The 14656-nt window shown below is 32.7% G+C and overlaps 1 protein-coding gene across 2 annotated transcripts in view; it reads left to right on the forward strand.

Annotated features, from left to right (window-relative positions):
• The window catches only part of CAPZA2 (capping actin protein of muscle Z-line subunit alpha 2), a 68584-nt gene that overhangs the window by 22369 nt on the left and 31559 nt on the right, over positions 1 to 14656 (forward strand). For both annotated transcript variants that reach the window (XR_007460282.1, XM_049642979.1), the window contains exons 2-3: positions 6254 to 6317; positions 10689 to 10740. Coding sequence is in view for 1 of the 2 variants with exons in the window: in XM_049642979.1 (XP_049498936.1) it covers positions 6254 to 6317; positions 10689 to 10740 (116 nt within the window). In the remaining variant the exon portion in view is untranslated. The remainder of the gene's footprint in view (positions 1 to 6253; positions 6318 to 10688; positions 10741 to 14656) is intronic.

A 14656-nucleotide genomic window follows, 5' to 3' on the forward strand; every position in this document is an offset into this window, starting at 1 on the left:
TGATGGGCATTTGGGATTATTATGAATAAGGCTGCTATGAACATTCCGGTCTTTTTGTGGACATATGCATTCATTTCTCTTGTGTAAATACCTTATGAGATTGCTGGGTCACAAGAGAAAACTCCTGAAGGTAAGTCATTTTGATGGGTTATACAACAAGTTTTTTGTCATTTGAAAATCTGTATTAAACAATTAGAGCCCTCCTCAAACAAAATTTGTGTAGATGTTTAATGAAAATTTGAAGTGAAATTAAATACGTTCAGCCATAGGTGAAACATCAAACAAGTACCCATTCACCTTGTTTTTATAAGGTCTAAGCTATAACAAATTGTTTTTGAGTCTCCAGAATCATGAGTTGTTTTAAATTATTGTAAACAAACAAAAATGGTAGATAGGGTCATATCTTAATTAGAACTCAGGTTATTAGAATCCTCTAACCCAAATTTGTTTAACTTAGGACACAGTGGCTCATTGTGAATTACAGCAATGTCTAAACAACCATGCTAGAATTTTTATGTATAAAAATGAATTATTCATTACTTCCAGAGACAACCACTGGAACTCTTTAAAAACAAGTTCTTTGTGAGAAGAAATGGGATTTTAATTTAATTTTACATCACTTATGTGATATTTTCTTACTGTTAACCAGTGTGTCCATAATAACAGGACAGCATCTCTTACTATTGCCTTCTGATATTATTGAATATTCAGAAATTCCTTGAGGAAATTATATTTTTGTAATTACTACCTGAATAATGACTCCTAAATTCATCAGACACATTTTAGAAGTACTTGGAATTTATTAAAGCATGTGACAAGTTTTTCATATCTGTGACTGAAATAAGGGAGTAACCCATATTTTTAAAATATGGTGCATATGTAAGATACTTTCTTCTTCTTTTATGTTGCTTCACTGGGGAAAAGATGTACATTTTAACAAATAACATTAGGTTGTTTTATTTATCCATATGACAGTGTAATAAAAAAAAATGGATCTCCATCCCATATCATACACAAAAATCAGTCCCTAGTGGAGTAAAGACCTAAATGCAAAGAGCAAAATTTTAAAGTAAAAATATATATATATATGGGAGGAAATCCCCACAACCTCAGAGTAGAGGAGAAATTTTTTTCCCACTAAGTACTTGACTGTTTAGGGCTTTCTCTTATATAACTACAGTGCAGTTATCAAAATCAAGAAATTAAACATTGATACAATACTATTTTCTAATCTACAGACCCTATTTATATTTCACCAGTTGCTGATCCAGGATCCAATCTAAGATCACATTGAATTTTACTGTAATGTCTCTTTAATTTGGAACAATTTCTCAGCATTATCTGTCTTCTGTGACCTTCACACTTGAAGAGTACAGACTGTTTTGTAGACTGCACCTCAATTTTGGTTTGTTTCCTCATGATTAGATTCAGCCTATGAATTTTTGGCTGTAAGAGATATTATGTCCTCAGTATATGCTATTAGGAGGCACATGATACCAGTTTTTCCTCTTACCTATAACTGTGATCATTTGGTAAAGGTGGTGTGTGGCAGGTTTCCTCAATGTAAGTATATAATTAAGTATTTGGAAAGATACTTTTCAGACCATGTAAATGTCCTGTTGTCATTTTATCATACTTTTACCCACAAATTTTAGCATCTATTGATTTTTGCATGCAACAGTTATTGCAGTGGTCATCCAAGGTGATTTTTATAATTCAGTCATTCCTTCTACATTCATTAGTTGAAATCTGTTGTAATGAGGAGCTTTCCCTTGTTCATTCATTTCTTTGTGTCAGTGTAGACTCATAGATTCCTATTTTATTCTGTGAGTTACTACCCATTACTATCATTACTTAATTTGTTGTTTGAATTGTGGAATTTCTTTTAAAGGAAGAAAGAAAGCTCATAAGAAAAACAACGTACAAAAAAATTTTTGACAGTAATACTTTTGTATTATCTCAGTTGATGGGCAGAAGTTATTTTTTTATTTTATTTTTTTTGCAGGACAAATGTATTCTGACATTTTGGATATTATTTTGAATACGCTATTTTCTATATAAGTAACTTTATAGTCATATGTTGTTATCTGTTCTTTTACCAGAAGCACAAAGGAATGGAATATACTTTCTATGTTATGTTTATCTTTTTGTATACATTTTACACAAAATATTATTTGGATCCAAGAGCAAGAAAAGGAAAAATATAGCTGTTTCAGCTTTTAGCTCAGGTTAATGCATTAAGCTCTACATTAGTAGGGTTAACTTTTTAAAACTATCCTTCTTGGTACAGTTGTTACGAAGTATGCCTGTCAGATGCCAGTGACTAACACAGATAAGAGTTAATCTTCCATCTAGCCAAACCTTCCTCCCCAAAAAAGCCTCCCAAGTCCCCCACCCCTACCAATCTAGAATTGCAGTTTAGAAATACAATGAAATAACTCTTTATTGCATCCGACTCCAATTTAGAAGGACTTGATTTCAAATAATACATGGAAGAAGATGGTGGGTAATGCAGAAGATTTAGCAGAGGGCCTGGGAATGTATCTAATAATTTACTGGGCTCTTCCAGGAAAGCTATAATATTCCCAGGGGTAAATAGAGTAAAGCTCCATATGTATTAGAAAACCTTTGAGGAAATATGTTTTTTATTATTTTCAGGAATTCATTCTACTCTTGAGAACTCTTGTATGACCTTTTTCTTTTCTTGGATTTAGAAGTGGTCTAGAATAGTTTTAAAAATTAAAAAAAATGTCAGCTAAGAAAGATGGATGTAAGGACATGTTGAGTCTATAACTGTGCTTAAAAGATACCTTGATGATTGAACAATTTTTTAGAAGACAATTAAGCATTTACCGTGGCGGATGTATTTCCTTTCCTTTATCACCTGAGAAATCCAAAAAATCACATTCTTCTTAGTTGGTGAAATTCACAAAGACCAGATTACAAAACTCCAGGCATAGCTGGTATAATCCAAGTTGTGTTTTGGGTTCTCAGACAGCTCCTATGACCTTCCAACCCTTAATGGTACTTCTTTTAATCCACCATTCACTTTAGGTATTGTGAGCAGTTGTTAACTTTTTGGTCACTGTGTACTAAGTGCATACATTTAGTGCAATGACAAAGGCAAATAAGTCTGTAGGGAAAAAAAAATTAGATCATTTTTGCTTTCTTGGTAAAAACTCTAAGTAGAACTGATTAAAACTCTGAATGGTATATGCCTTTTTTTGAAACAACTTAAAATTTTAAAGCTCAACAACTTAGCAATTAGTAAATATGCTATATGTATACTGCTTGCTATTAGTACTTTAATTTTGCCAGTTTTATAAGTCATTAGGGCTGTGAAAAACAATTACCTCAAAATTCTAAATGTTTTTGAAAAATATTGATAAGTTCATCAGCAAGTTACCACAATTTTTATTTGTTGCCTTTAGTAATGATTAAGACTTCGTTTTTAATGCTAACAGCTCCTTATCTTAGTGGAGGGGGCGGCGGGTGCAGAGCAGCTATACAATGAAGAAAATTAAGAAGTTAAGACATTTACATAAACATAATAGATTTCAATGTATGTTTAGCATGCACTGCCTGTTTTAAAATTATTTTTTATATTTTGGTTTTTGATTGTAATAGTAATTTTAAACATTTAGAAGAAAATAATTTTGAAAACACAAAACATAGTAGTATTCCATTGTGTAGAAACACCATCTTTTATTTATACATTCACTCATTTGTGGACTTTTGGGTTTTGGTTTTGAGCATTTGTGAGTAGATTTTTGTATGGACATAGGTTTGCATTTCTCACCTGGAAGTGAGATTGTTTTGTGGTGTGTGCTTTATAAGAAATTGCCGAACTGATTTCCAGGCTGCTTGGTAAAATTTCGCATTGCCACAACCATGTATTAGAGTTCTAGCTCTGCATGCTCACCAGTACTTGGTATAAGCAGTCTTTTTTATTTTAGCCATTCTGTTAGGTATGTAGTAGTGTTTCATGATTCCAGTATTCGTTTCCCTAATGACTTAGGATGTTACACATCCTTTTGTGCATTTATTTGTCTTCTGTATATCCTATGCAGTGAAGTGCCCAAGTCTTTTGCTTACTATTTTCTTTCTGTTGAGTTTTGAGAACTTATATTCTGGATACAGGTCCTTTGTCAGATATTTGATTTGCTAATATTTTCTCCGGTTTGTAGCTTGTCTTTTCCTTCTCTTAACAGTGTCTCTAACTGATCAAAAGGTTTAATTTCGGTGGAGTCCACTTTATCAGTCTTTTTTTTTTAATGGATCATGGTTTCAGTATCATGTCTAAGAATGTTTTGCCTAACCCTAGGTCATGAAGATCTTCTGTTTCTTTTATTTTTTTTTTAATTCCATGTTTTACATTTAGAGCTGTGATCCATTTTGATGTAATTTTTTTATAAGGTGTGAAGTTTAGGTTGACGTTCATGTTTTTGCTCACGGGTATCTAATTATTTAAATACCATTTGTTGAAAACAAATTCTTTCTTGATTGAATTGTCTTTGCACCTTTATCACAGTTGTTTGGTCATACATATAACATACATACATATATATATATATATATATATACACACACATATATATATATATATGTATATATTTTTGGACTCTTAGTTCAGATCCATTGGTAAGTCTTGAAATCAGGTAGTGTGCATTCTCCAACTTTGTTCCTTTTTCAAAGTTATTTTGGCTGTTCTAGTTCATTTGTCTTTACTACTTTGCATTTACTATTAAGGGTGTGAAATAACATTTTATCCTTTTATTTATTTATTTATTTTTTAATTTTTTTTAATGTTTATTTTTGAGAGAGAAAGAAACAGCACAAGCCGGCGTGGGGGGGGTGGGGAGGGCCAGAGGGAGACACAGAATCCAAAGCAGGCTCCAGGCTCTGAGCTGTCAGCACAGAGCCTGCCTGACACAGGGGTCAAACTCACAAACCGGGAGGGATATCATGACCTGAGCTGAAGTCAGATGCTTAACTGACTGAGCCACCCAGGTGCCCCTATCCTCTCATTTCTTAGCCAAAATCTATTTTTAATACCATGTGTATGTGTTTGTGGTTATTTTGGACATCACAGTGGCTTTTTTTAATTTTTCTTGCATTTGGAGAGGGGTGTCTTAATACATGGCCAAAATTGGCATTCATTACATTCTTTATGCATAGAAAAGTAATAATACATAAAACATATCAGTGTTAGAATCAGCTTGTTGATATGTATCAGAAAAATCCTGCTTTGGGGAATTTGGGTGGCTCAGTCCATTAAGCATCCAACTTTGGCTCAGGTCATGATCTCGCAGTTCGTGAGTTTGAGGCCCGCATCAGACTCTGTGCTGACAGCTGGGAGCCTGGAGCCTGCTTCAGATTCTGTCTCCCTCTCTCTGCCCCTCCCCCACTTGTTCTCTCTCTCTCTCTCTCTCTCTCTCTCTCTCTCTCTCAAAAAAAAAAAAAAAACATTAAAAAGAAGAGAAAAATCCTGATTTGATTTTGATTGGGCCTCCATTGAATCTATAGACTAGTTTGGGAAAAATTGTAATCTTCACATTATTGGGTCTTCCAATCCATGAACATATCTCTCCATTTATTTAGCTCTTCTTTCATTTCTGTCATTAGTATTTTGTGTAGTGTTCAGTACACTAGTCCTGCAGATGTTTTGTTAAATTTACATGTAAATTATTATTGTTTTAGATTCTTCAGGGTTTTTTATTTTAAATAATCATGTTTATTGCAAATACAAAGTTTTGCTTTATTTATGAAATGTCTTCAGTCAGGTCTGTTAAAAACATTTTGAATTTAGACCTTTCTTCCCCTCTTCTTTTATATATTTTTTACTAATTTGTGATTTTACAGAAACATAAATATAGTATATCTATTTTCTTTATTGTACCTAAATGCATCTTATTTCTTCACACATACAACTTTTCTTGATTGATACTTTTTTCCATTTTATTTTAAAAGAAGAATTTGCTTATAAGAAAATGTTTATATGGTAGGTAGCTTTGAATCCTTAAATGCGTTAAATATGTATTTTATCTGCATTTAGCCTGTACATTGTGATTATATTAAATAATTGAAACAGTAATAAAGTTTGTTTGAAGAAGAGTCACTATCTAAAAAAATTTTTTAAGCCATTTTCAGTAGAACTTTGAAATAGTATAATTTTGTGTGTGTGTGTGTGTTTTTTGGTTATTTTAGCAGAGGCCTATGCCATGGACCACTTATATCTTCATTTCTATTTTAGGTGCGTATAGCAGCAAAATTCATTATTCATGCCCCTCCTGGAGAATTTAATGAGGTGTTTAATGGTGAGTGTTTAATTCATAACACTAAGGCTTGATATATCAAGCACTCTTTTTTTTTTTTTTTAAGAATACATTGTATAACCAAAATAACAAAACTGGTGTGTGTGGGGTGGGGTATGTAGAAAAATATGTGCTTTCTGAATTACAATGAAAATTTTTGTCAATCTGGATTTCATAATGGTTAGAATATACTTATGATATATATGATAATTATGTTTGAGTAAGTTAACCTTAAGAGAGTAATATTAATTTTTTAAAAAGACAAAATTTTAACTACTTTTTTGAAATTGTGAAATGCAGTTTTGTATTTCTTTTAAAGAAAAACTGGGGCGCCTGGGTGGCTCAGTTGAGCATCTGACTTCTGCTCAGGTCATGATCTTGCAGTTCATGGGTTTGAGCCCTGCATCGGACTCTGTGCTGGCAGCTCAGAACCTGGAGCCTGCTTCAGATTCTGTGTCTCCCTCTCTCTCTGACCTTCCCCCGCTTGTGCTCTGTCTCTCTTTCTCTCAAAAATAAATAACATCAAAAAAAAAAAATTAAAAACCTACTAGAATAATATGAACAGCCAGAACAAACAGAGGAAAAAAGCATCGTTTTACCATGTTCAGAAGATGAGAGCACATGTAAAAACTATTTAATTTATATCTTGTAAATTAGTTCACAGCATGCCCTTCTTTTTTTTTTTTTTTTTTTTATTAAAAAAAATTTTTTTTTCAACGTTTTTTATTTATTTTTGGGACAGAGAGAGACAGAGCATGAACGGGGGAGGGGCAGAGAGAGAGGGAGACACAGAATCGGAAACAGGCTCCAGGCTCCAAGCCATCAGCCCAGAGCCTGATGCGGGGCTCGAACTCACGGACCGCGAGATCGTGACCTGGCTGAAGTCGGACGCTTAACCGACTGCGCCACCCAGGCGCCCCTAGCATGCCCTTCTTTAAACCACAGTGGCAAACATTTTTATGATTATACACCCATAGCAAAAGTTTAAACTGTTAAACAGTCCTGGTTACTATTAAAACTGTAACAATAGCTCCTTTTTAACAATAAGAATGACATGGTTGAAAAAGTCACCAGGAAAATGGCCTGTAGTGATCTTACAAAACTTTTCTTAAGCAATTTTAAGAATAAGTTACCATATGTATTTAAATATATTTGGACTTCACTGTCTTAAATTAAACTAATTTGCCCAGGATTCTTAATTTTAATTTAAAAACATTCTATTCCAGAGTAAACTATGTAAACATGTTTTTAAAGAAGTTTAATCACTAATTTTCATTCATAGTATAAGATATAATGGAATCTCACCTCAAAAAAGATCAGGTTTGAAAGTCAAAAAATGAGGCAAAAATTGAAAATCCCTTAAATCATCCAAAAACTATAATAATACATAATTTAATGCATACAATTACATATGGTAATTTTTATGCACTTAAAAATTTAACCACTGAGCTACACTTAGAGAAAGAATGGCAAGTCTATACTGTATTCTGTATTCTTTTTAAGATAACTAAAATCTCAAGTAGTGGATTGGGAACTTGGGAGAGAATTCAGAAATATTTCTGCTTCCTGTAGGGTTTAACTTCTGTTTTAAGATGTTAGCCTCTACTTTCCTTAGGTTCAAAAGTTGGCATATAACTTAAATTGATAATGGTGAAACTACACTAAAGTCAGTGGCCCCCATTCTCTTGTACAATTCATAGAAAGTTTTTCACTTAATGTTCTTACCTTGAATAAATGCCCTACAGATTTGTTAATCAGAAAGGTCCTAAAAGAATGTATGAGTCCTAGAAATTGCTTTTCTAAGTCTCATTGGAAATTGACGTTGGTAAGTTTTGTGTTGAGGCATTAAGGATAAACCATTCAGTAGGCTTGGGGTGGAGAGTGAGCTATGGAATAAAAGTAGGACATAGTATATTATAGAGGTTTTAAATAAGGAGTATTTTAGAATTAAAAAGGAATTAAATATTTGAGGGAAAAATGTCATGAATTTGATTATTTTCATTGCTATTTTTTTTTGATAACACCAGTATGATAATTCCAAGAGAAGTGACAAATTTTAGAATTGCCAAGTCATAAAATCTTGTTAGTTTAGTGGCTACCAAATACTATTTCTTAGTCTGGTGTTGCTAAAATCATTGAAACATAAATTTCTGGTCTTCATTGTCAGATACTGGTCTTCATTGTCAGATACTGATTTGGTAGATCTGGGCTGGTGCTCTTTTTTTTTTTAAGCCTCGTACTCACCACTTCATGGGTCCAGTGTGTTGCCTGGCTTGGAACCACAGCCTAATCCTTTCTGTAAGAGTAGATTTTATTCAGTTTTTTCTATTTTTTCTTCTGTACTTTCCTTATGATAAAAGCAGGACTTTTTTTTCCAGTGTAAAGCTAACTGGATCAAATAGATGTTGCTTTAAAATTTTTTTTCACATTTAGAACTGGAAAAGATATACTACCATGCAGTACCACTGTTAATAATTATGTTTTCAGTATTGAACATGAAAGCATCATATTTATCAAATAGAACTCCTCAGTTTGCTTTGTGAGACAGAAGTAACTATAATTTTAAATGTCTGTATTTTTTAAAATAATTTTTAGGCAGTAGCTTCTATTGTTTAAAATAAGTTAACTTAGAAATCAAATTAGTATTATTTTAGTGGTTAGTGAAAGAGATTTTTTTTTTTTTTAAATGAGGGCCTGCTACTGAAAAGAGGCATATGAATAGTCAGTATTTTTTCTTTTGGATTAGCTTTATGATTTATGTAAAAATGATCCATAGACATTCTAAAATGTCCAAAATATAAAAATGAACCTAAAAATGACCCAGAATTCTACCCTCTCATTCTCCAGCATTTGAATGAAATACTTAATATCACTTAGTGTAGACACAGATATATAACATTACATTAATAAGATAATACTATACATGCTGAATTTTCCCCTTCCTGTTTATCATGTTATGGATGTATTTTATGTTGATAAATACACATCTACATTTTTTTCACATCTACATTATTTTTAATGGCTGCTCAATTTTACACTGTTTATAAGAACTATATAGTGTGCTTATATTATATTTAACCAGTTACTTAATGGAAGATACTTAGGTTAGTTGTGTTATTTTCATTTAATGAAAAGATTAGGGTAACATTGTGGTATGTACTTTATGATAGCAACTGTGTGAAATAGCCAAGTGTGTAGGGAAATAAAGAAAATATAACAAGATTAGAATAGATTTGTTTTTTGTTTTTTGGGGTTTTTTTTTTTGGTGAGATTATGCGATTTTTTTCCTTATTATTTTACAAAGTGCTTGGATTTTCCAATAAAAGTATTATTTTTAAAGTTATGTTTTAATGATGAGTGGGCAAATGTCTACATAATAATTGAGTCTAAAATTAGAACAGAATTAAGAATCAATAACCAAAGTGAGATTGCTTCACTATATGCTAATTTGGATGTAAATTTTAAAAAATAAAAAATAAAATTAAAAAAAAAGATTGCTAAATCAAATAAAGCAGTTATCCATATTGAACTAAATGCTTTCATCTGTTGTTTGAATATGAGCTGTCTTAGGACAGAAATGTCTACATCTGTGTTCTGTTCACAAGCTGTTTCTTGCTTAATCCCCTTTTCTGTGGAGCAGATTCATTTGAAACTCATGCTGGTGTTATCAAACTGAGATGCGTGTATTTTCTGCAGATCTTACCAGACCATCTTTTTGGTGGAGCTTATCTCCACTTTCTTTGGAAATTACAGTGTGCCTACATTGGCTATTAAAGGTATAAAATAACATGTACAGGTTTCACCTGCTATCTGAAAGTAGAGCATTATGTGAAATCTTTCGTAAACTGAAATGGCGTAAAGTGGAGAGACAATTACAATTTGGTAAAAATGAAAATCCTCCTTGGATTCCATTCAGTTAGTAAAAACAGTTAAAAGCCAAGTGGCTCAGAGTGAACTTTCAGATAGGGGAAATCTGTATTTTTTTTTTTTTTTTTTTTTTTTTTTTTTTAATTTTAAGTAGGCTTCACGCCCAGTGCAGAACCCAACACAGGACTTGAACTCACAACTATGAGATCAAGACCTGAGCTGAGATCAAGATTTGGACACTTACCCAACCAAGCCATCCAGGCATCCCTGGAAATCTGTATTTTTATTTAATTATCTTATTCCTAACCAGTATCTTTTAAAAAATAATATGATGGTATGTTTTTATGGTTATTTTGGTCATCAGAGTGAAGTTTTGATCTTGCTTACATGTTAGGGGTAAGAGAAGAGTGGGGAGTGTTGATACATGACTAAAGTAATCTGCATTCATTATATAGAAATTTCAAACTTATGGAAACAATAATATAATACATAATACTTGTTTTGCAGATGTTCGGTTACTGCTTAATAATGATAATCTTCTCAGGGAAGGAGCAGCTCAGTAAGTATTACATATTAACATAACTAAGTGACATGATGAGAAAAAATGTTTTAAAGGTGGTTTTTAAGCACTAATTCCTGAAATACATATTTGTACATAAAGTTTAAATATACACATGTATTATATGTGTGTACTCAGCTAAAAGAGAAATATTTTTGATCGCAGAGGGACATAGGGACACAATTATAACATAAAATTTTCTATTCATTGAGTGTTTGGTAGTGGCTTAAATACTTCTACATATATACTACATTTTGGCATTTGCAAGAATGGATAAAATTATTTTAGAAACTTAGATTTTTGAAATTGTGATTGCTTTTTTATGCAGGTTTTACTATGTGTTTGACCCTAATGGATTTTTGAGAATTAGGAATTTATTTTATCCATAAATAACCTAATGTAGTACATGACACATATTAAGTAAATAAATATTTACTAAATGTGTGAGTAATTCAAATAACTAGGCAGTTTAAATCCTAGTACATAATCTTTGGACCAGTGCCCACAATCATGACTTGCCACAACTGTCTTGGGATTTCAGAGAAATAATTGATTCTCTTCTCTATTCCCATCTCCATCTCCTATGTTAGGCTCACTAACTCCATAATTCATTGGAAAATGATAAAATTAAATGGATTTTTAGGTACCATACAAAGAGTGTTCAGTGTCCACTCAGGCACCTTTTTTAATCCTGGTGTTCTACCCAGTATGGTGAAATCTTTACCAGTGGGGGGAATTTGCTCTTATTCTGTTTTTGTAATGTTTCAAAGCTTTATCGATAATCTGTCCTTTACAGTTAACCCTAATGAAGGTGGAGGTTCAACAGACTTCAACAGACTTTTGATTTAATTTCCTGGTTTTTTTAATAGCAACGTTTATTTATCTGTTTTTAATCCCAATATAATGAACATACAGTGTTACATTAGTTTTAGGTGTCCGATATAGGATTCAGCAATTCTGTAAATTACTTAGTACTCATTACAGTAAGTGTATTCTTTTTTTTTAATTTATTTTTTATTTTTTTAATTTACATCCAAATTAGTTAGCATATAGTGCAACAATGATTTCAGGAGTAGATTCCTTAATGCCCCTTACCCATCCAGCCCATCCCCCCCCACAACCCCTCCCTCCAGCAATCCTCTGTTCTCTATATTTAAGAGTCTCTCATGTTTTGTCCCCCTCCCTGTCTTTATATTATTTTTGCTTCCCTTCCCTTGTGTTCATCTGTCTTAAAGTCCTCATATGAGTGAAGTCATATGATATTTGTTCCTCTCTGACTAATTTCGCTTAGCGTAAGCATAGTTGTAAATGGCAAGATTTCATTCTTTTTGATTGCCAAGTAATACTCCATTGTATATATATACCACATCTTTATCCATTCAACCATCAATGGACATTTGGGCTCTTTCCATACTTTGGCTATTGTTGATAGTGCTGCTATAAACGTTGGGGTGCATGTGCCCCTTAAGAACAGCGTACCTGTGTCCCTTAGATAAATACCTAGTAATGCTGGGTCATAGGATAGTTCTGTTTTTAATTTTTTCAGGAACCTCCATACGGTTTTCCAGAGCAGCTGCACCAGCTTGCATTCCCACCAGCAGTGCAAAAGAGATCCTCTGTCTCTGCACCCTCAGCAACATCTGTTGTTGCCTGAGTTGTTAATGTTAGCCATTCTGACAGGTGTGAGGTGGTTATCTCATTTGGTTTTGATTTATATTTCCTTGATGATGAGTGTGTTGAGCATTTTTTCATGTGACAGTTGGCCATCTGGATGTCTTCTTTAGAGAAGTGCCTATTCATGTCTTTTGCCCATTTCTTCACTGGATTATTGGTTTTTTGGGTGTTGAGTTTGATAAGTTCTTTATAGATTTTGGATACTAACCCTTTATCTGATATGTGGTTTGCAGATATCTTCTCCCATTCTGTCAGTTGCCTTTTAATTTTGCTGATTGTTTCCTTCTCTGTGCAGAAGTTTTTATTTTTATGAGGTCCCAATAGTTCATTTTTGCTTTTGTTTCCCTTGCCTTTGGAGATGTATTAAGAGGTTGCTGCGGCCAAGATCAAAGAGGTTTTTGCCTGCTTTCCCCTCAGGATTTTGATGACTATCTGTCTTACATTTAGGTGTTTCATCCATTTTGAGTTTATTTTTGTGTATGGTGTAAGAAAGTGGTCCAGGTTCATTTTTCTGCATGTCACTGTCCAGGTTTCCCAGCACCACTTGCTGAAGAGGCTGTCTTTATTCTATTGGATATTCTTTCCTGCTTTGTCAAAGATTAGTTGGCCATTCGTCCATTTCTGGGTTCTCTATTCTGTTCCATTGATCTGAGTGTCTGTTTTTGTGCCATACAATAAGTGTGTTCTTAATCCTCTTTACCTATTTCACCGTATTTATTACTTTTTATTCTGAGAAAATGTACATAATATAAAGTTTGCCATTTTAATGATTTTAGGAATGTGGGTCTTTGGCACTGATTGCATTCACATTGTGTAATTGTCACCATCTGTCCATCTCCAGAACTTTTTAAATTTTCCCAAACTAAAAGTCCATACCCATTAAGCAATAATTTCTCATTCTCTCCTTCCCTCAGTTCCCTGACAACCACCATTCTGTTTTCTGTCTCTATGAATTTGACCTCACTAGGTACCCCATAGAAGTGGAATCATACATTATTTGTTGTTTTGTAGCAGGTTTAGTGTACTAAGCATAATGTCTTCAGGGTTCTTCCATGTTGTAGCACATGTCAGAATTTTTCTTTTTAATGGTGAGTTTATAAACCACATCTTGTTTATCTATTCATCTGTCAATGGACATTTGGATTGTTTCCACTCCTCTTAATTATTATATTTAAAGTGCTTTATAGAAATCGATTTACTCTATATCTTTGACTTTAGTTATTAGCTTCTGAGTGAATGGCTGCTCATTCCTAAGTTTTTTAAACCCTATTTAAATTATTTGTATATTTAAATAAAATGAATTTTCTTTATAGTCGCATGTGCCATGTTGACAAAAATCTTATGGAAGTAAAGAAAATGTACGGCATTTATAACTTCTAACAGCAATACTTTCAAAGTAAACTATTCCTCTGAGTTCTCTGTGGTAAATAAATATGTGGGTTATTTCATGTAGGTGCAAGAATTAGTGGATTTTGTTTTGTTTTTAGTTAAGAAAACAAACTTGATTTGTTGAAAGAACAAGAGTTTTTCCCCAGCAGAATAAAGTTTAATGAAGGTCAAAGAAATATTCATAATTATATAAGTGGTATGAAATAGTCACATTTGACTCAATGATGAACAGTATTGAAATTGTATTTGTCCAAAGAAGTACTTATCTGATGATGTTTTACATTTAAATTAAATAAATTATACTTGTTCTAAAAAGAAATTAGAATGTGAGCTGCATATCTCTTTTATTATGAAACACATTTTGGGGACAGTTGTAGTCCACGTTTCATGATGTGTATACATGGAAATACCTGATATTCTGATATTCTAAGGAAATGAGTCTGAAGAAATCAGTAACTAATGATAAAATAAGATGTTTATGATACGATACCAAGAAAAGGCATCAAAACCTTAAGGAGAAAGTTCAAATTGTCTTGTATGTAGTTATACTATTAAGTGATTACTAGCTAGGTAAACACTTAGAGAAAATATTGTGTTTTTTTTGTTGTTGTTGACTTCGGTAGTATTCTTCATACTAAATTTCTCAAAACTATTCATTTGAGTTCATTTGGTAGACATCTGAGGGTATTTGTGAAATGAGAAATATGCCTTAAATCATTGGTCATGTCCTCTATAGGAAATATTTTCAAGCCAAAATAGTATTATTCTCATTATTCACTAAACTTGGTTCTGAATTACTTTTACGATACCTCCAAATTTCTGAAGAAACTTTATCACCGATCATTGAGGCTGT

This window comes from Panthera uncia, chromosome A2 (assembly GCF_023721935.1).
Source record: "Panthera uncia isolate 11264 chromosome A2, Puncia_PCG_1.0, whole genome shotgun sequence".
Taxonomy (NCBI): domain Eukaryota; kingdom Metazoa; phylum Chordata; class Mammalia; order Carnivora; family Felidae; genus Panthera; species Panthera uncia.